General features: G+C 45.3%; 1 protein-coding gene across 5 annotated transcripts in view; it reads left to right on the top strand.

Annotated features, from left to right (window-relative positions):
- LOC132805834 (RNA-binding motif, single-stranded-interacting protein 2-like) overlaps nt 1-22,632 on the top strand; it is a 339,644-nt gene that overhangs the window by 4,600 nt on the left and 312,412 nt on the right. The window contains exon 1 of one of the 5 annotated variants that reach the window (XM_060821131.1): nt 148-639. The exons of the other annotated variants lie outside the window; for them this stretch is intronic. Within the exon in view, the coding sequence (XP_060677114.1) occupies nt 595-639 (45 nt within the window). The 5' untranslated portion in view covers nt 148-594. Of the gene's footprint in view, nt 1-147; nt 640-22,632 lie in introns of those variants that run through there. 5 annotated transcript variants of the gene reach the window in all.

The following is a 22,632-nucleotide window of genomic DNA, read 5'->3' as shown; positions in this document are numbered from 1 at the left end:
ATTTCTGGCATGCAAAACGGAGACAATTGATTCCAGTTTTCACCGAGGATGGTGGAGGCTGCTCTAAGGGAAGCTTGCAACAGTCACCATCCGTTGTGAGGAGTCGGGACTTTGCTAGTGGCGGATTCCCGGGGGTGGGGGGGGAGAAGAGAGAGAGCAGCGGATTTTCTCGCCCAGCTTTCGGAGGGATCACATGCTCCAGCGATGGTCCCCGCCTCTCTCCTCCCGCCACCGCCCCCCTCCCCGGGTTCCGAGTGGTTGAGCCTGGAACTGCAAGGAAATTGAAGAGAGCTGCAAGTAATGTGGCAAATCTGAGACGGGAGGAGCCTGCAGGGGGCATTTTCAGACGAATACATACCACCCCTCTCTCCTTCTCCTCTCTCTCTCTCTCTTCCCACCCCCTTAGATTTCGGAAATTTGACATCAGCTGAAGTCCTCACCCCAAAGCCCTTTCTCTGTCTTGTATGTAAAGAAAGAAGATTCTCAGTTCTGACAACTCAAGGTGCCTTTCACTGTTGCAATCCCCACCCGTCCAAGAACTATTGCTGTTTCCAGGTGAAGGGTGGGAGGGACGGCACTATAAACTGACCTAACATGATCTTTTCAAATGTCCCTTTAAGAATCTCCACAGCGAAGCAGGTATGTTAACAGTATCTACCCCTTGTCTGTGTACATTTTACATATGTCTCTCTCTCTCTCTCTCTCATTTTAGTTTCGTATCCTTGTTGGTGATGTTGTGTTCCGCGCGGTTGATTTTTAAGCTGACGGTGTTTTCTTTCTGTTTCACGCGTTGAAATCATGATTAGTTGCGCAGGGGGTTTTTTTTTGTCACTGGGTGCAAGTTTGGGAGAATTGCTTGCCGGGGGTGTCAGGGGTATATCATCGGCCGAAGCGCTCTTGTACAATTTTGAACGAGTTGAGATTAAAGCCGGTACCTTTCCCCCCCCCCCCCCCCCAACTCCAATGTGTGCAACCTTCACTTTGTGTCTGTCAGATCAATGCCCTTGGGCAGTGACCCATTGTCAATGAGCTTCATAGGAACATCCTACACAACACACGGTTGAGACATCAGGAATTGGTTTTGCTCAGAAGGTGGTGGACTTGGGCTGGTCCTTTCTGTCTGCACCCCAGCTTTTGCAGGGCATTGTAGCTGAGGGCAGGAGTTGGGCAGTGCTTCATGGCATAACAATGGGCAGAAGTGGTACTGTCACTGTCTTTTGTGGTGCAGTGAATGATGTTACTTCCATGTAATGTTGATGCCATGCCTAGTAAGCTGGTGCCATGCATAATGTCTTAGTCCCATGTGTGTTGTGATCACATGGTGCAGTGGTAGAATGAAGAGTGTGGCAGTGCCCTGAATGGCATGGCACCATAATGGTTCCATGAATGATGTGGCATGACAGTGCTGCTCATGTACAGCAGTGTGGCACAATGGGACCATGCATGGCACCACTGAATGGCATCCAATTCATCCCATCCAACATACCCATAGTTGTGCAGCACTTTCCCATGTCCTGCTGTGGACTGTGCCATTGGGCAATGGTTGGTATCCTTACTATTGGATATATGTTGCCATAACACAGATCTCTAATCATGGCAATTCAACTCACTGGCAACCTTCTTGCCAAAGCAGGGCCCCTTCAAAGCAAACTCCAAATTAGCCACTTAATTTTCTGCCCCCTGGAAAAAGTGTGGAGTGATTGCCAGTAATATCACTGCAACGCCCCTTCGCAATTAGCTTGTTCTTGTAGTTCCAATCCAGCCCTGATAGATTCCCAATATTAACTCGGAACTGCTTAACCTCATTTTGCTCTTGAAACAGCCATCACTTTGCATTCAGTTGCTTTTCTCTGGGATTTTGCCTGGATTTGGAATAAGGCACGTTTGTCAGTTTTCTAAAATTATTTATTTCTTCCTTTTTTGGGCATATTTTTAACCTTGTTACAAATGTAAAGAGAATATACATGTTATGGAATAGATGCTGGCCTGCTAAGATTTGAGCTGGAACAGTTGGGCTGTGAGGATAATATCTAACTTTGGTTTGCCCTTGTGTGTCTGACGACTGCTGTCCTATAACTGAGAGGAGTGAAATTGGCCAGTGGCATTTGTGAAATTGACCAACATATGATTTTCTGACTGTTGTTTTGTTCCTCCTTTTTAAATGCTTGTTAAAGAGAGATTCTCCATCCTCTGTTCTATTGCATATGTGGCTCGGGTGGGAACTTACTTTACTTTGAAATCAGAGGGCTGTGGGTTCACGTCCTGGCACCAGAGAGGCATCTGTTAGAGGCATCATCTTCTGAACAAGTCTTCTGTCTGCCACTTAGATGTCACTTTGCAATTTCAACATCTGCATTTCACTTGAGGAATTCCAGCTGATGTGGCCATAGCGTGTGCTGGTCACTGATGCTTGTGGGAGCTCGCTGTTATTGTTTCTGACATTACAATGTGCATTTAACGGGGAAGTGGTGACACAGTAATCCAGAGGTTTGGGCTGGTGAGGCTGGGACCTGGGTTCAAGTCCCATCTTGGCAGCGAGTGGAATTTAAATTCCATGAATAAATCTGGAATTGACAGCTCATCTCCGTCTTGGTGACGTGACAACTATAATCAATTATTAGAGATGCCCATCTAGTTCACTAAATGTCCTTTAGGGAAAGGAATCTGCTGTCCTCACCCAGTCTACATGTGATTCCAGACCCACAGCAATTGACTCTTAACTGCCCTCTGAGGGTTGAGCAAGACAGTTTAGTTCAAGGGCAATTAAGGATGGGTAATAGGCTGGTATTTCCAACTGCCCACATTCCATGGAAGAATAAAGCAAAGACTACTCTTTTTGAAAAGCTTGTCACTGGCTAGTGTGTGCTTTGGAGTGTCCTGATGTTGTGAAATGCACACCTCTTTGGAGTACCTTTTTTAAAGTTTACTGAATGAACCGAGGTATACTACCAGAAGTTACTTTTCATTGAGGAGACCAGAAATGGACTGAGTTTGACCAGCTGATGAGTCCACACTGAGGGGTTAACCAGAGAGTGTTCACCTCGAGCATCCATGTTTGTTTCCTCCAGATGAATGTATTCATCTGAGGGAATGTTCATGCTAGGAAATGGAACAGCTCCCCACTTCAGGCAACCAGTGTCCACATCTCACACTCCCATATCAGGGAAAGTCCCGTCAGATACAGAAGAAAGCTTTTGGACTAGATTTGAACCCAAGTTGTAGCGTTGAAAGGTTAATACCTACCCTACCCCAGTTCTGTGAAGGCCTCCTTTTAATATTTAACATAAAGCTGTTCGAACAGTAAAGCAAGAAGATTGTGGCATTTGCATTGTTTAAATTGGATTCCCTTCCCCCTAGCCATGGAAATGTAGATCTGATCTCTCTCAGTCCTGGGATTCTGGCTGGATCTGGGAGCTTTGAGGCTGCAAGGCAACTCGAGGTTAGGCAAGCTCTGAGCACAACAGTCAATTTATCATTTTTAAAGAGTTGTAGAATTGAAAAGGGAATGAGAGCTTTCTAAAGATGGTGGACATGAAGGCAGGTGAACAGTATGAAGTGAGTTTTAATATTTATTCATGAGATAAGGACATCACTGGCTGGGCAAACATTTATTGGCCATCCCTAATTACCCAGAGTTGAGATTTAACCATATTGCTGTGGGTCTGGAGTCACATGTAAGTCAGACCAGGTAAGGATGGCAGATTTCCTTCCCTAAAGAACGTTTAGAAACAAGAGTAGGTCATTCACCCTTTCAATCCTGTCTTACCATTCAACAAGACTGTGGCTGATCTGTGGTCTAACTCTATATACCTGCCTTTGGCCTACTTACCTTAGATATGGTTTTTGTTATGCAAAGGTATTATTTCAGATTTAGAATGAACAACTGATCCAGAATTCATTGATGTTTGTGGAAGAGAGTTTCAAACATCTTTTAAATTTTGATTTATTATTGTCACATGTACCTAGGTACAGTGAAACGTTTTGCGCAGTTCAGGCAGATCATACTGTACGAAGTGCATTAGGGTGATAGAACCGAGTGAGGAATAGTGTTCTGGTTGCAGCGAAGGTGCACACAGAGCAAGATCAACATTAAATTTGAAATTGGAGAGGTCCATTCGGAAGTGTTGGGACGTGTTTTTAAATTACTGTATCTTCTGCCCAATGGAAGAGGTCTGTTGTCCTTTGTATGGAGAAGTGCTTCCTAAATGAAAATGAAAATAACTCTGGACATTGTAAATCAAATGAAAACCGGAATTGTTGGAAAAGCTCAGCAGGTCTGGCAGCATCTGTGGAGAGAGAAACCGTGTTAATGTTTTGGGTCATACAGTCATCGAGTGACCTTTCCTCAGAATGTTCTGAGGAAGTGTCACTCAACCCGAAATGTTAACTCTGATTTCTCTCCACCGATGCTGCCAGACCTGCTGAGCTTTTCTAGCAATTCCTGTTTTGGTGTCTTAACATCTCTCCTGAATGGTCTGGCCCTAATTCCCAGATGACATGAACCAGATGGGCTTTTCCTGATAACTGTCAGGAAGTGTGGTGCTGGATAAGCACAGTCGGTCAGGCAGCATCCGAGGGGCAGGAGAGTCGACATTTCGAGCATGATGTTTATGCTCAAAACATCAACTCTCCTGCTCCTCGGAAGCTGTCTGACCTGCTGTGCTTTTTACAGCGCCACACTTTTCAACTCTGACTCTCCTGCATCTGCAGTGCTTACTTTCTCCTTTCCCTGACAATTGGCAACAGTTTCATGGCCATCATTAGACTCTTAATTTCAGATTTTTATTGTTGAATTCTAATTCCATCATGGCAGGATTTGAACCCAGGTTCTCCGGGACTTTATCTGGGTCTGAATAGCTTAGCGATAATACCACCAGGCCATCACCTTCCCTTCTGTTGCTTGTTTGGCAAGCTAGCACAGACATGATAGGCTGAATAGCCCCCTTCTATGCTGCAGTGATTGTGATTAAAGTTGGTGATTGTGGGACATGGCATTGGAATGGGGGATGTGGCTGGTGCTGAATTAGCAAGTGGAACTGTAGGTCTGGGAGCAGAGGTCTGAAATTGCAGCTAGCTGGCTCCGTCACTACCTGACCTGCGAGAGTTTTACTGCTGACATGATTTAAAAAGCCTTTCTTTCTCTCCCTCACCTTGACAAACACCATGCTCAGCACATAAGTGCAGGTCCTGTCGAGGAAAGCTGTAATACAAACACAGCAAGTGTGTAAACACACAGGCACGACTTGAATTTGAGACAGCCCCAGTGTTGAACCTCAAGGTCAGTCCAATATATTTTTACTGTGTGGGTTTTATTGCTGCTGGGAAGGTGCAGGTACTGATGGTAACCTCAACAGCATTGCAGCTATCTGTTTCCCCCCCCCCCCCCTCCAAACCCCCAGTGGGATATACAATGCTTGTGCATGAAAATAGCAGAAAACAGAGTCTGCTGGAGAAACTCTGCAGGTTTGGCAGCAGGCTCATAGTTCCTTGTAGGTGGAGTCGCAGGTAGACAGGATATAAAGGCAGCGTTTGATACGCTTGCCTTCATTGGTCAGTGTATTGAGTGTAGGAGTTGGACAGTTATGTTGTGGCTGTACAGAACATTGGTTAGGCCATGTTTGGAATATTGTGTGCGATTCTGGCCTCCCTGCTATTGTTAAACTTGAGGGTGCCGAAAAGACTAACCAGGGATGTGGGCCAAATGCTGGCAAATGGGACTAGATTAATTTAGGATATCTGGTTTGGCATGGATGAGTTGGAGCGAAGGGTCTGTTTCCGCGCTGTACGGCTCTATGACTATCGCTGGAGAGAGAAACTGAATCAATGTTTCAAATCCAATACGACTCTTCTTTGGAACTGAAGAGGGATGAGAAGTAGTGATGGGTTTTATTTGGAAGCAAAGGTGGGGAAAGGGGCAAGTGGGACAGAATGTTAGAGGCTGAGAGTGATTAGAAATAAAAAAAACATAAATGAAAGGGAATGGTAATGGTTGCAGAGAAGTGACCAAGCATCGTTTCAGAGTAGGTGTTAATAGCAGAATAAATGTCAACTCAAATGTTTTTGAACCTGATTTATTGAAGGGTTTTGTATGTTGGTGACTACTTTAGCTGCGAAATGCAAGAGCAGATTATTTTCCAATCCCTTTTCTTTTTCTCCCCCTATAGTAATTATAATCTGCTCCTAGTTCCTATGTATTTGTCCAATGGGCCATCTCCAGGAGCAACTTTAGTCTGAAGAATTTTATATGAAGTAAGGGTTTGGTGGTGAATTTGAAACCAGTGAGTAAAGGCTTACATCTATGTAGCACCTTTTAACGGTTCCCCAGTCAGGTCTCCAAATGCATTCAATTTGCCTTTTGACGTTATGGTAGCTGTTGCTGCTGAGGTAAACCCAGCAGCCATCTTGTGCCCTGCAAGATCAGGGCACAGGTAGGTCACCCTTTCTCCAGAAAGATGAAGATCTTTATGATCTGATGGAGATCTTTAGGATTAAGAAAGGCTTTAGTGTGGTAGTTTTTTTCCCGCAATTCTAGAGGAGTTTAAAACTTAGGAGGCATTGAATATAAGCTCGTTACTTATCAATCCAAATTGGAGTTCAAAGGAAATCTTTGCCCAGAGAATGGAGGACTCTCTGCCACAGGGAGCCGTTGAGGTGACTAGCATTCATGGGAAAGTATGGGAGTATATATTAATGGAGTTAGATAACAGTAAGCAAAGATGATGGCTTTGGTCTCCCAAATGCTACTCAGGACAAAACTGCAGGTCATTTTAAGACTGGACATCAGACATGATGTGATGGCGTAGTGGTATTATCGCTAGACTATTAATCTCGAGTCAAAACGTGTGGTGCTGGAAAAGCACAGCAGGTCAGGCAGCATCAGAGGAGCGGGAGAATTGATGTTTCATCAGGAATGTGGGATAAGGTGAGAAAGGGGCTGAGTAATGAATCTGAGGCTGGGGGAATGGAGCTGGAAGGCAATAGGTAGATGAAGGTGAGGGGGGTGATGGTGATAGGATGGAGCAGATAGGTGGGAATTCTGGATTAGTGGTGCTGGAAGAGCACAGCAGTTCAGGCAGCATCTAAATTGCAGCGAAATCGACGTTTCGGGCAAAAGTCCTTCATCAGGAATAAAGGCAGTGAGCCTGAAGTGTGGAGAGATAAGCTAGAGGGGGGTGGGGTGGGGAGAGAGTAGCATAGAGTACAATAGGTGAGTGGGGGAGGGGATGAAGGTGATAGGTCAGGGAGGAGAGGGTGGAGTGGATAGGTGGAAAAGGAGACGGGCAGGTAGGACAAGTCCGGACAAGTCATGGGGACAGTGCTGAGCTGGAAGTTAGGAACTAGGATGAGGTGGGGGAAGGGGAAATGAGGAAGCTGTTGAAGTCCACATTGATGCCCTGGGGTTGAAGTGTTCCGAGGCGGAAGATGAGGTGTTCTTCCTCCAGGCGTCTGGTGGTGAGGGAGTGGCGGTGAAGGAGGCCCAGGACCTCCATGTCCTCGGCAGAGTGGGAGGGGGAGTTGAAATGTTGGGCCACGGGGCGGTGTGGTTGATTGGTGCGGGTATCTCGGAGATGTTCCCTAAAGCGCTCTGCTAGGAGGAACCCAGTCTCCACAATGTAGAGGAGGCCGCATTGGGAGCAACAGATACAATAAATGATATTGGTGGATGTGCAGGTAAAACTTTGGATGTGGAAGGCTCCTTTCGGGCCTTGGATAGAGGTGAGGGAGGAGGTGTGGGGACAGGTTTTACAGTTCCTGTGGTGGCAGGGGAAAGTGGAAGGAAGGTGGATAGTTCAAGAGGGTGGTGCCAAGTTGGAGGGTTGGATCTGGTCTGAGGTGAGGGGAGGGGAGATGAGGAAACTGGTGAAGTCGATGTGGTTGGAGGGTGCCAGGAGGAAGATGAGGCATTCTTCCTCCAGGCGTCGGGTGGCTAGGATTTGACGGTGGAGGTGGCCTAAGACTTGATTGTCCTTAGTGGAGTGGGAGAAGGAGCTGAGGTTGTCAGCCACAGGGAGGCGGGGTTGTTTGGTGCGTGTGTCCCAGAGATGTTCCCTGAAATGTTTTGTGGGTTGGCATCCTCTCCCCAATCTAGAGGTGAGCAATATTAATCTAGAGACCTATTACGGACCAGACCAAACCCCCTCAAACTATTCCAATGATAGTCTAAACACTAACTTTTTCTTACTTTAAAGGTAAATGTAATGTGTTGCGTTCCAGATGTAGTTAAATTGGTCAAATTACTGGACTTAAATCAAAACACCTTTTTATTCATCCACTATAGTTAAAATACAACAAAATCGAGAAGGAATTGGAATAACTTAACTCTACTGGAAAACTTAACAGACCAATAGATACAGTAACTATTACTAATTTAACTGTTCCAATATAGTAACATCCCATAAATGCACCCTTGGTAAAAGGCAAATTCAGATACCGATTATCTTACTGGTAACTTCAGTAGCCCAAGAGGAAGAACATCAAGAGAACTCTGGCTGTAGCAGGCAGGAGAGATTTACTGCAGCTTTCAACCCTGCTGAGAACCCCAGCAACAACTGCTGAATGCCAAAACTAAAGGTCCTGGTTCTGTGGGTGGGAGCTTGACCACGCCCATTCAGAGTTGAGAGGGTGGTGCTGGAAAAGCACAGCAGGTCAGGCAGCATCTGAGGAATGAAAGAATTGATGTTTTGGGCCTAAGCCCTTCATCAGGAATGAGGCTTGTGGTCCAGAGGGCTGAGAGATAAATGGAAATGGGGATGTGGTTGGGACAGTCTGCAAAGAATAGAGTCCCATGAAAAAATATTTTGTAGCTTCCAGCACATAGCAAATGCAGCACATCACAAGCTTGTCTGACACCTCAAAAGTGTAATTCTTCATACACACTTGTCGAATAATCCTGAGCAGGGGAAATGTTATACTTTCAACCAATTTCAGGTTGTCTTGTTAGTATTCTTGCAAAGTGTCCTGATGAGAGCAGGTCAAAAAACCTTGACAAAACATGCCTTTTCCCAGCAACATTCACATTCTCTACTATCAAATGAGTGTTCACACTTAATTGCATACACATAATTGTCCTAACTAATGCTGTTGTGTCAGTATAATGGCAGTGAGAGATGTAAATCGTCCCAAATCGTTCCCACTGGCTCTGAGAACTGAAAGTTCTCGATTCCAAAAGGCCCAGTCAATGGGGCCTTGGCCATCAGAACCAGATGTTAATGCTGGAGGGCCTCCATTGTTCATGAGTGGGAAACCATGAGAGAGGAAAGAGTTTGTAAGGGTGGTGGAATTCTAGAGTTTGGAGTCCAGACACATGAAGGCCATCGATGGTTGAAAATGTGGGGATGTGGAAGAGGACAGAATTGGGTAGCACAGAGATCAGTGTGTTTTAAGGCTGGAGGGAGTTAGAGGCATGAGGATGTGAATTTTAAAATGAGGTGATAGGCCAAGTCTTGTTTGCCTATGTTCAGTATACTGCTTTTGATAAGCTTCAGTTTACATAGGAGGCAAGGCCCACCCGGGAGAGGCAAGTCCAGAATGAACACTCGCACACGTATGAACATCTAACAAACTCGCACGATATTACTGCCTGACATCTTGTGCATTAACATGGTGTTTAAGATAATCCTGAACTCTTGCTGTTTCTCATCAATAATGTTGTGAACTCCCTGCTTAACAGGGCCTGGTCATTTTTGGTTTGGCTAATCCTCCCAGTGTCTCCCTCCCCCAAAATTGCCGCTGAGAACCAGTGGAAACGGTTTAAAAGCAAGCAGTCTTCCATTAAAGATGGAGATATGGATTTTTTTTTCCCTTGCAAGATTGGGAGTCTGATCCCCAGGGAGTGGCAGAGGCTGGCTCCCTGTATAGCTTTAAGTAAAAAGTGATTAGGTTCTTGACTAAAAAAGGTCATGGGAGGGCAGTTAATGGGTATGTGGAGTTGAGGCCTCCGTCTGATCAGCCATGATCTTTATTTGAATGGCAGGGCAGGTCAGAGGGACCTAGTGACTAACCTCTTGCTCTGGACAGGTGAGTGATGATCTTGAACTTTGCTCAGTTATTGTTGGTGGCACTGCCATCTGACGAGGTGAGGGAGATGAATTCTGCCCATCTGTGGTACCTTGTCTTGTGGGTGGGTTTGAAGAGTTTTTGTGTGAAATGGTGCATTACCTTCCTGGAGACTGGCAGCAGCAATTTGCATAAATGACGCCCACTGGTTGTGGGTCTCAGCTTGAGCCTAGCGTGGCCACCAAGTCTACCCTCCAGGTTTTGGCATGTTGGACTTGCATAAATTGGGTGGGGAGGGGGGAAGAGGTTGATGGGGCTGAGTGAAGGAGTTGGTAGAAACGTGATACGATTAATTTTAAAGAAGAAATAAAATCATCTTGTATATTTTTTCTTTTGGGGTTTATAAATGGCTAACTTGAGAAATAATTCTTGTTGGAAGGACTGGAGAATAAAGCATAACATTGAGATGCGTAATAGAAAGTACGTTTTCACTTGTTGCCTGGGTACTCTCCAACAGCGTAATCTCTCTCGCTGCTCTCACTGCAGGTTACTGGCCCTAATTGGCAATCTCAGGTTATTGTTGATTTGGAGGAGCATCATCCTGCAGTAAACTATTCTGCACCAGAGTTCGAAGGCTTGGTGACTAAGTGCTCGAAGGGGAAAATATTGTATCCCACATCTTAATAAGCTGAAATACTAACAGTTTTTTTTTACACCCATCGCCCTTGTGTATTATAACTCAGTATACTTGCTTTGGAGCTACAATCCTCCGCATCCGATACAAATCTGAGAGTTTTGAATTTCCACTCTCCTCTACATGAAAACATCAGCCCTGAATGACCTAGCCCTTACTTTCAGACTATCTCCCTTTCGATATTTCTAATCAATCTGTTCCAAGTGTTATGACATGCACCTCGGGTGGGACTTGAACCCAAGTCTCCTGGTTCAGGAGGTAGGGACACTTTCACTGTGCCACAACAGTCATACTATTTCTCCCTCTAAGCTGAACAGAAATTTCTACAAGTTAACATGGTGGTTATGCACACAGCCCACTTGGTGCATAATTTGGGCCCCTGCTTGTCTCTTGTGAACAGACCAAATAAAGCAAGTCGATTGGAACACCTCACATCCCAGTTACTTGAAATATACAACGCTTGACTTGATTTTTAATGGGATCCTTCTTTCCAGTTTGATCCACCCTTCCATAGCCAATGTCTGTCTGAATCCCCAGTGTAATCGGCCAACTGCACCATTTTTTTTCAAGGTCAAAATGGCATCCATCCATGAAGTGGCCCATGTTTTTGGTCCCCAACATTGTAGCATTATCACCATAATCTCTGAGCTGTTCATTTTTGCCAGATGTATGCCCGTACATTATCGAGGGATTATCAGGTTGACATCTCTCACCAACAATGCCAGAGTGATTTGGCAATGGTGTCCTACCCCTCAGTGTCACTGCCTCACCGTTGTAGAAAAATGGATAAGCATCCAGGAAACTACCCGAACTTCAGATGAGAAAATTGGAGGAGGGAAGAGGAGAATGTAGGCACTGCGCATCCCCAAATTAATATTATTTTTAACTGTAGCTGTAGTAGTCACATTTTTATTTTATTGGATGTGGGCATTATTGACCAGGCTGGCATTTGCCCATCCCCTGATTGATGTCGTGGCTTTCTCAGCCGATTTAGAGTTAACCCCATTGCTGTCACATGTCATCAGGTTTCCTGCACTAAAGGACATTTGTGAACCTGATGGGTTTTTGCAATGTTGTCATGGACACCATGACTGAGATGTGCTTCCAACTCCAGATTTATTGATTTTAAATTTTAAATTCCATCAGCTGCTGTGGTGGGATTTGAACCCAGGCCATTGTGCACATATATCCCTGTTAATGACTTGTCTGGTGATACTGCCGCTCTCCTACCATCTCTCGCTCTCTCTGTCCCTCTGACTGAGGCCACACACCATAGGGAGTGGAGGTCTTTCCTTTAATCTTGAAGGATGTTGCTGGGTTTGTCGTGCAATCCCAAAACTTCATTGCCCATCACATGCACCACAGAAACAGGCTATTTGGCCCAACTGGTCTGGGTTAGGATTTATGCTCCAAATGACCATCTTCCCAACCCATTTCATCTCACCTCATCCTGTAATTCAACACCGACCTATGTCAAAAATGCTTTAGATAAACCTAACAAAATGTCCCAAGATGCTTCACAGGAGTGTTATTAACAAAGTCTGACCCCAAACCATGTGAGATATTGTGTTTGGTAACCACCAGTTTGATCAAAGATATGGTTTTAAGGAGCATCTTAAGTTCAGACTTGGGATGTCTTACTGAATTGGTGAGAGCACACCCAGAGTATTGTGTGCAGTTTTGGTCTCCTCATCTATGAAAGGATATCCTCTCCATAGAGGGAGTGCAGCAGGAGCTCATTAGGCTGGTACCAGGGATGACTGGACTATCATGTGAGGAGAGGTTTGTTCAACTGGGTCTGTATTCACTAGAGTTTAGAAAAATGATTTGAAATGCGTAAAATTCGAACAGGGTCTGGATACACTAAATGGAGGGAGGATGTTTCCCCGGTTGGACAGTCTAGAACCAGTGGATACAGGGTAAATCATTTAGCACTGAGATGAGGAAACATTTCTTTACTCAGGGTGGTCAACCTGTGGAATTCTCTCCCATACAATGCATTCAAGAAAAAGTTGATGTGTAACAAGGAGTATGGAGAGAAATTAGGAAAATGGCATTGAGCTGGATGGTTGGCCATGAGCATATTAAATGGTGGAGTAGGCAGGAAAATCCTACTCCTGTTCCTATTTTCTATGTTTTAAGGAGGGAAGCAGGATCAAGAAAGGTAAAGAGGGAATGACAGATCTTGGGGCCTAAACAGTTGAAGGCATTACCACCAATGGTGCAGTGATTAAAACTAAAATGCTCATGAGGCCAGAGGTAGAGGAGTGCAGAGATTTTAGGGGACTGGGTGAGATGTTGAAATTGGGAGGGGGCAGGATCGTGGAAGAATTTCAAAAAGGGTGAGAATTTCTTTTAAATCAAGATGTCACTTGACTGGGAGCCTTTGGAAGTCAGTGAGCTTGGGGGTGAGGGAGAATAGGACTGGGTGCAAGTTGAGATATGGGTAGTAGAGGTTTGGATGACCTGACCGTGATGGAGAATATGGAAGACCATCTTGGAAGTGTGTTGGAATAGTGGAGCCTTGAGGTAATAAAGGCATGGCTGAGGATTTCAGCAGCTGATGAGTTGGAGCAGCCAACGTCAGGTAGCATTACAGAGGTGGAAATAGTTCAGATGAACATTAAAGATCCCAGAGCCCCATTTAATAATCAGGTGTTTTTCTGGGAACGTCGGCCACATTTGCTCCCACTGTCAACTCCAGCACATTGAGATGCAAGCCCCCTTCCATCTCTTCGCTTTTCATGTGAGATCTTGCACTATGCAAAATGGCTGCCATAGAACAGCATGACTTGTTTTTTTTTCCCAGCTTTTCATCTTGTGTTTGAGTGCATTTTCAAAATTGTAATCAGAATAATACACTTTTCAGTCCCCATTTTAATCATTGTCCCACTGACTAGAGTTTCACGTGTTGAACTCTGATATCATTAAACAACAAGGACATTTTGCATCAAGCTGCTTTCGTGGCAGATATAGCATGGGCCCATAAAATGCTTTTAAGGAGTTTAATGAAACCTTATTTTCCATAATTTCCTGTGCTTCTGTGGACTTCTCCATTAAGCTCTCGTAAATGTAAAATGTGATTAAGTTTCTTCATTTCTCTGAAACTCTGTGGAAGCTGGGAGTTGAAGCCTGTCCCATTACATTTTGTCCACTTTGTCCTGTCCTTCCTACTTGACACTGTGTAGCTTTTGGAAAGTGTGTTATCAAAGGCCATTTGAATTTTTTTTTGTTCAGGCATTCTCTCTTTTGTCATTTTTTAGATTCCCAGTTGTAGTAATTTTGTTTGTATGTCTCCAAATTCCAACCACCCCCCCCCACCCCCACTTTAAACTCTCCATGACAGCTTTGCCAACTCTGCCGTAGTGCATGGGAAGCTGTGTTTAAAAAAAATGTATTGATTAAACCCAAGAGATTGAAAGAATGACCCGGGTTCTGTTGCACCACACGCAATCAGCTGCTTTGGAAGAGCAGTCATGCTTCCAGATGGCAGCCATTTTGCGCACACCCTGCACGGTCTTGTTAATGTGGTTTTCTAGCGCTGGTGGGTGAAGGAATGCTGGCACAGGATGCCAAAGAGACTCCTTGCCCTTTTTTGATGAGTAGATCTCTGGGATCTTTCAGACCCCCCTCAGCCATATGGTTTGTTGAAAATAAGAAATTGAGGGGGGAGGGGACAGGCTGTTATTATGGCTGAGTTGACTGCAGCCTCCATTGTACTTTCCTCTCTGTCCCCATGACCTTGGACTCCCGTGTGAATCAAAAATCTGACTAACTTGGGCAGGCCTTGTGCATGTTCCATCCATCCACTGGCAAAGGTGTGGGCAGTGGCAGAGGAAGTGACAAAAGGGCAAAGATGAGGGTCGATGCAGTAGTTAAGCATGGCAAGGGGTCAAATGTGGTGATGAAATCATAGGCAAGAAATGTGGAGTAAAATTAAGTGGTATAAACAAGATCTTGTATTGACCGTTCCCCAGCTCCCACAGCTGAGGCACTGACAGCAGATCAAGCTCTCAAATGCATATTATCTCATTAATTATTGTCTAATTAAATCATTTGGAATTGATCCAACAGTGCTCATAATTTTGACTTAACCTCAAAATAAAATTTTGATAAAGGTTACCATGTCCTCCAAGCACAAGCTAAATTAATCTTTTGTCCAAACAGAATCTTAATTTGGAACTATACTGTCCGGTTTTTGTTTAGCTCCTTAGTTAAGCATGTTCAAGGATGTCTGTGCCAGGGAATAAAACTGGGCACTCACTAGGTGAGGGGCAGCCCGGGCATCAGCTTAGGTTGAAGTAAGGCCAAGGCCCAGCTTTTGTTGCTCTCCTGTCGTCTTCCTCAGTAGCTGCTGTCGTGTGGCCTTTTCAAATCAGGTTGGAGATTTGTGCCCGTTGGATGCCAGGACTATTGAGACGGTGCAAGAAAGCTTTGCGCAAAGAGAGTCTTGCAGCCCAGCGGTGGCCTGATGGGTTGGCATACTGGTTGAATTGATGGGCAGATACGGCTGATTCAGGTTTGGGGGCTAGTGGGCAACCAAGAAAATGGCGCATTAGCCTGTGTGCCAACCTACCATCACTGTTGTTGACTCTGATGTCTAGACAGCTCCATGTTCTCCCTTTTTCACCCCTTTTTCTTCTCCTAGGTTGTGGGTCTCAATATATTCTCAGCAAGATTTGCAGGTTCCCTTTCTGATAAAGATAGTAGTGGCTGGGAAGGTTAAACTGATATCGTTCCCCACCTCTTTCCCACGCGCCCCCCCCCCCCCCCCCAAAAGGGGTTGACTGCCTGCCTGCCTATTTTGAGGTGACCAAATAAGCCTGTATCAATTGTGGCTCCTGCTGGCCAGCCATTTTTGATTTTGGAAAGGGACTGTGTCCGAGGCTTGGATACACATTTTGGGATTGAATTCCAATGTCAGAGTTTTCCTTTTATCGCACTCAGTCAAGACAGGATCTGGTGAATTGAGCAGAGACAAAAGCCAAAGCTGGGTGCTCGGAAAAGAACCTCCCAACTTCTGCCCCTGTCTCGGCTCAACCACTGCTGAAACCCTTGTTTTGTGCCTTTGGTACCCACCAGATTGGACTATTTCAATGTATTTCTGGTTCCTTTCTCACATTCCACCTTCCTGGAACTTGATTGTTCCTGTGTCAGAGCTCACACCAAGTCCTATTTACCCATCAGCCCCATGCTTGCCAACTGAATCGAGCTCCTGTGAAAGCAAAGTGTCAATTTGAGAATGTTCATCCTTGTTTTTCAAATTGTAACACGGACCCACCCCTCTCTCTCTGTGAAACTTCCTCCAGCCCCACCATCACTGCACTCCCCTCATTTTGGCCTCTTGTGTACCCCTGATTTTGGCACGTTTGGTGGCCATGCCTGGACCCTCAGGTCAGGAATTCCCTCCCTACAACACCCCCCCCCCCCCCCCGATTTATAAAACCTAACCTTGTTTCTGTTTTTAAAAAAAGGCTTTTAATCACCTGCCCCTTCTCTTAATGTGGCACAGGGTCAAACTTTGACTGTGTACCTCAAGTGTTTTCTTCCCATAGTCTAGGTGCTATATCAATGCAAGTTACCTTGGGGGTGACTAGGTGGTGGTAGAAAGCAGTCCCAGTGAAAATTTTTCACTGATTTGTCTTTGATGTTCTGCCATTGTACACATAGGGTGGTGGCAACAATTAAATGGCAAAAACTGTATGGTGTTATGTTTCCTGCTTTCCTTGATCTCTTTTCGGTCTGTCTGCTTCACGCTGCTTGGCGAGAGGGACGATAATATTTTGGGAGCGGTTTGCAGTCAGTTTAAACATAGCCACAGCTGGGTCACAGGTGTAATACTCTCTGCGTGCAGTCAGTGTTTTTTCTTTGCACGTGTAAAAATATTTTTCGCTTCTCAACTGCACTGGCGCTACCTCCATCGCTAAAGGAGGAAGGCCAGCCGCCAAGCCGGAGTCCCTGTTTGGCCTACTCATAATGGCTTCCATTCTGTTTGAGGTCCCCCACCCCATATCCATTTCCCCCCTCCCCCCTTTTTTATTTTTGCTGTTTGTTTTATTTTCTCTTGCTCTGGAAGTATTGATTCATCATGGCCTATGGATCGACAGCATGCGAGCAACCCAACATTGTGCCGAGGAGTTTAGATCTCAGTCTCCAGTTTAGAGTAGGAGTTTGAAAGCACTTGCTCATGCGAAAACAAAATAGAAATCTGGAACTCTTGAGGTGAAGTTGATAGATATTTTTTCTTGCGTTCAGGGTGATAGAACTGAAGTCAGGATCTAATGGAATGGCTTGGTCCTGTTCACTTTTTCACTCATGGGATACTGGCGTCACTGGCTGGGCCCAGCATTTACTGCCCGTCCCTAGTTGCCCTTGAAGGTGGTGGTGGACTGCCTTTGTAGTGCTGGGGAATGGTCACCCCCAAGCTGCAAATGGCACAAGGTGGAGACATGGTGTGTTCCATGAAGTCATTATGAAATTCCTGTTTTGAAAGATGCAGTTAAATTTGTTTCCTTCTGTCTTTCAGACAGAGTGGTTCAGATCACCACAACTCACTCTGTTAAATTTAAAGTGGTGGTGTAGGGGGGGACATCCCATATATCTCTCTTCTCTGGATCTTTTGCCAACGATCTTAATCTGGAGCAGCCTTTAATGGCATGGCCTCATGTCCATGAGTAATAGAACAAGACAGGCCAACTTCATTTCACTTTCACTTCCTCACAGTCGACCATGATCAGTCAGTCAGTGTGGCCTGGAAGTTAATCAGGTGAATAGAGTGGAGAGAGGAATGACGATGAAATAAAAATACCATTTGTTTTTCTTTTTGTGGGATGTGAGCATCGCAAGTTGGGCCACATTTATTCCCTGCCCTGAATTGCCCTGGCAGTAAGCTGCAGTCCTTGAAACGGGGGTAGCGTTCTAATGTGCACACACCACTCAATTAGCCTGAGATTCCTTCCTCAGAATCAGGAGAATTCACTGGCCTCCCTGCAAGGCCCATGACTTAGGATCTGGCAGAATTCCCCAAAGTATCAGAAGAAGCAGGGCCTGAAACAGGGTGTAAGCCCTGATCCATTAGAGAACCTGACTTCTTCTGGAACAAAGGCCAGATGTTTTGAGAAGATTTGTAGCTCAGGTTGAGGTTCTGGATGTAGGTTTGCTCACTGAGCTGGAAGATTCATTTCCAGATGTTTCGTCACCCTACTAGGTAACACCTTTAATGGGCATCAGGCGAAACACTGCTGATGATTCCTGCTTTCTATTTGTGTTCGGGTTTCTTTGGGCTGGTAATGTCATTTCCTGTGGGAATGTACCACAGGAAATGACATCACTAACCCAAAGCAACCCAAACATATAAATAGAAAGCAAGAATGATCATCAGCAGTGCTTCGCCTGAGGCCCACTGAAGATGTTACCTAGCAGCGTGACGAAACATCTGGAAATGAACCTTTTCAGCTCAGCGAGCAAACCTACATCCACAAAGCCCAGATGCAACCAAGTGAGAGAGTTAATTAGTGGCAATGATCAATGTATTGATACTTCAGCAACTAAATATTCCCTCAGACAAGCTCTCACTGTCTTCTTTCAAATAGTACCACAGGCTCTTTTAAGAACTAGGAGGAGGAATAGGCCATCTCACGCCTCTAGCCTGCTCTGCCATTCAATAAGATCGTGGCTGATCTTTTCATGGACTCGGTTTCACTTACCTGCCTGCTCACCTTAACCCTTAATTCCTCTACTCTTCACAAAGCAATCTATCTTTGCCTTAAAAACATTCAGTGAGGTAGCCTTAACTGTTTCACTGGGCAGGAAATTCCACAGATTCACAACCCTTTGGGTGAAGAAATTCCTCCTCAACTCAGGCCGAAATCTGCTTCCTCTTATTTTTGAGGCTATGCCCCCTATTTCTAGTTTCATCTGCCAGTGGAAACAACCTCCTTGCATATTGTTTTCATAAGATTATGTTTCTATAAGATCCCTCTCAAATTCCAACGAGTAGTCCCAGTCTACTCAATCTCTCCTCAAGCCAACCCACTCAACTCCCAACTTGAAACGGCAAGCAAGGCCTCCATTTGACAATGCATCTGGAGGACAACATCGCTGACAATGCAGCACTCCCTCAGCACTGGACAGGAGAGTTGGCCTTGCTTTGACTTGTGTAGGAGAATTTGAACCCAGAACTTACTGCCTGAGGTGCACAAACGCCATCCACTGAACCCATTGCTGCCAAACCTTTTTCATTTACCTCCGATATCCCACCAGTAACCAAGGAAATAAAGTGCCCAAAACAATCCAAAGAGAAACCCTGCTTTTCATCTTGCTATTTTGCTGGGAAGCATGAGAGAAAGACTGAAGTTCACACTCTGTTGGCTGTGCCAAATGTGTATTGAGCTGACAGCCCCAGTGACAGAGACTATTACTCACTCCCTCTGATTCTCTCATTAACAATACAACAAACAACACCTGGATTTCAGTGTTTAACAACATTGATCTCGTGACAGCACAGATCACTCGAATCAACCAGTTCAGAGATTTTTGTCAGTCAACACCTCTGAGGGCAGGTGGATTTTGAACCTTGGCCTCCTAGCTCAGAGGTAACCCAACCACTGTGCCTTATGAGCCCCTACCTATGACAGCGCAATCTGAGGCTAATTCTGTTCTCTAAGGCACACAATATCCTAGCTTGGCTTTCTTTGTATTCATTCATAAGTGGGCGTCATTGGCTGGGCCCAGCATTTATTGCCTGTCCCTAGTTGCCCCTTGAGGTGGTGAGCTGCCTTCTTGAATGCTGCAGTCCTGCTCTGAGGGGACCCACAATGCCCTGGGGGGGGGGGAATTCCAGGATTTTGACCCAGCAACAATGAAGGAACAACGATATATTTCCAAGTCAGGATGGCGAGTGGCTTGGAGGGGAACCTGTGGTGTTCCCATGTATCTGCTGCTCTTATCCTTTTAGATGGAAATGGTCATGGGTTTGGAAGGTGCTGTCTGAGGATCTTTGGATTTCTGCAGGGCATCTTGTAGATAGCACACACTGCTGCTACTGAGCGTCAGTGGTGGAGGAGCAGCACTTCAAAAGCTGCATTCCAAATAAACCTGTTGGACTATAACCTGGTGTTGTGCAATCTTTAACTTTGTCACTGAGTATTCCTCACATCTGACCTACTATTGTAGCCACTGTATTTATATAGCTAGTAAAGTTCTGTTTCTGGTCAATGACAGACTTCTGGTTGTTGATGTTGGAGGATTCAGTGACTGTAACACCATCAAAGGGTGGTGCTTCGATTGTCCTTTATGGCGATGGTCATTGCCCGGCATTTGTATGGCTTGATTATTACCTTGGATGAGTAAACGTGGTTTTGGGGAGGCGGTGCAGGGTCTCAGTGGGGTGGCATGTTTGGCATGATGGAAGTTGGCCATGTTGGTGGTGATGGGTTGAAATCCAGAGTTGGTCTATTCCGGAAGCACGTGTTCACATAATGTGGATGGAAATCTGAACTTGTGTTTCTGTGTCTCTTTGTGTCTCTCTCCCCTGAGCTCCTGAGGCTGAAAATGTTTTTCCAAAGGAGTTGTTTTTTGTGTGTTGGGCTCCAGAACCAAAGTTAGTCGATTACGATATTGACCTAGCAATAAACAAACAAAATCATGGGATAGTTTCGAGGGGCTAAATTTCTTCTTGAATGGCTGTTCTTGCATTTTGATTTAACGGTGTTATTGCAGTCTGTTTGGTCGTCCTTGCTTTTCTGTTCATAGGTAATCATCAGCATTTTTAACGAAGTAGTCAGCCTGTCTGTAGCCTTTTAAAATAGAATGAGTCAGACAAAATGATTTTTGTAGACTGCAAGCAAATGAAGGGAGCTGCTATGAATGAATGAATGTTATTTATATCTTAATTTAGCACAATAGTTGCGAACTATTATTTTCAACTTGCGGAGCTGGTTAAACTGTGGTAAATATATATCGATATTGTTAATGCTCCTATTTGCTTCGTTTACTGTCTACTGTTCACTGTTTGGACTTGCAGCTGAAATCAAAGTCTAGATGTGTTGACACTTGGAAGAATCACGAGATTAAGAGCGAGAGCTGAAATACATCTTAAGCAGGATCCATCCCAGAGCAAGCCACAAATCTGAGTGAGTGAAAACACTCGCTGTGGGACACAGGAGAGGGCACCTCCTCTGAACTTCTGAAAATGGAAGCCAGAATTGTCTTGTCTGTCTTAAAAAAATGTGCAGAAAGCCACAGTTGTGGTTGAGTTCTGAGCCACAATGGAATCTACTTTCCCTGCAGGGCTTGCAATCCTTTTTGAATTCTGCTCAGATCTTCTTTTAACCTCATTAAATCCTGTTCCCTGGGAGCCCAAATATCTTGGAGGACAAGTTAGTACTTTGTGAGGCAGCTGCCAAAATTGACTGGCCTTGATAACAAGGGCCGCCCTTTAAGAAGGTCCCTATTCTCGGGAATGCTGGGGAGACGTTCCAAGAATCCCATTTGTTCAATAGGCCACTGAAAAGAGCTTTTCAGTCTGAAAGACCGTGACCTCCTTAATAGATGAATGCGTCGCTCTCTGACCCCCTGCAAAACCCTCGGGTGATCATGCTAATAGTTGTCAATTGCCACACAACAAGGGAGACTCTGAGGCGAGCTGTGTTGAAGGACACTGCCATGCTACAAAGGCAGATGAGTTTGACTGACGACAAGCTGAATGGTTGACGGTGGCTCATGTTTTATTTTGCATGGAGACTGTCTTCGATTCTGGGGGCCTTTATGGAAGACCGTGTTAACCCAGCTTGGTTTGCCCTCCATGGTGAGGTGCCCAACTTGAAATGGCAATGAGCTCCTTTCTTCTTGTTGTTATCCTTTTCCCTCCAGTGTTGGTATCAACCAGTCCCAGTTTATCTCACATCTCTGGGGTTAGTTGGCTGGACAGGCTAATTTGTGATGCCAACAGCATGGGTTAAATTCCTCCACTGGCTGAGATTACCATGAAGGTCCCTCCTCCTCAGCCTCTCCCCTCACCCGAGAGTGGCTCTAATGCAACGAGGGGTACGTCGGCTTCCAAGAGATCAATTGTGTTAGGGGATTCTGTAGTCAGAGGTACAGACAGATGTTTCTGTGGCCAGCAGAGAAAAAGCAGAATGGTGTGTTGTTTCCCTGGTGCCAGGATCAAGGATGTCTCAGAGAGGGTGCGGAATGTTCTCACGGGGGGAGAGAGGCCAGCAGGAGGTCATTGTCCACATTGGAACCAACGACATTGGAAGGGAAAAGGTTGAGACTCTGAAGGGAGATTACAGAGAGTTAGGCAGAAACTTAAAAAGGAGGTCCTTAAGGGTAGCAATATCTGGATTACTCCCAGTGCTACGAGCGAGTGAGGGCAGGAATAGGAGGATAGAGCAGATGAATGCATGGCTGAGGAGCTGGTGTATGGGAGAAGGATTCACACTTTTGGATCATTGGAATCTCTTTTGGGGTAGAAGTGACCTGTACAAGAAGGACAGATTGCACCTAAATTGGAAGGGGACCAATATACTGGCAGGGAAATTTGCTAGAGCTGCTTGGGAGGATTTAAACTCGTAAGGTCGGGGGGTGGGATCCAGGGAGATAGTGAGGAAAGAGATCAATCTGAGACGGGTACAGCTGAGAACAGAAGTGAGTCAAACAGTCAGGGCAGGCAGGGATAAGGTAGGACTAATAAATTAAACTGCATTTATTTCAATGCAAGGAGCCTAACAGGGAAGGCAGATGAACTCAGGGCATGGTTAGGAGCATGGGACTGGGATATCATAGCAATTACAGAAACATGGCTCAGGGATGGGCAGGACTGGAAGCTTAATGTTCCAGGATACAAATGCTACAGGAAGGATAGAAAGGGAGGCAAGAGAGGAGGGGGAGTGGCATTTTTGATAAGGGATAGCATTACAGCTGTGCTGAGGGAGGATATT

The sequence above is a fragment of the Hemiscyllium ocellatum genome, chromosome X (assembly GCF_020745735.1).
Source record: "Hemiscyllium ocellatum isolate sHemOce1 chromosome X, sHemOce1.pat.X.cur, whole genome shotgun sequence".
Lineage (NCBI taxonomy): Eukaryota > Metazoa > Chordata > Chondrichthyes > Orectolobiformes > Hemiscylliidae > Hemiscyllium > Hemiscyllium ocellatum.
This window is presented reverse-complemented; position numbering and strand designations above follow the sequence as displayed.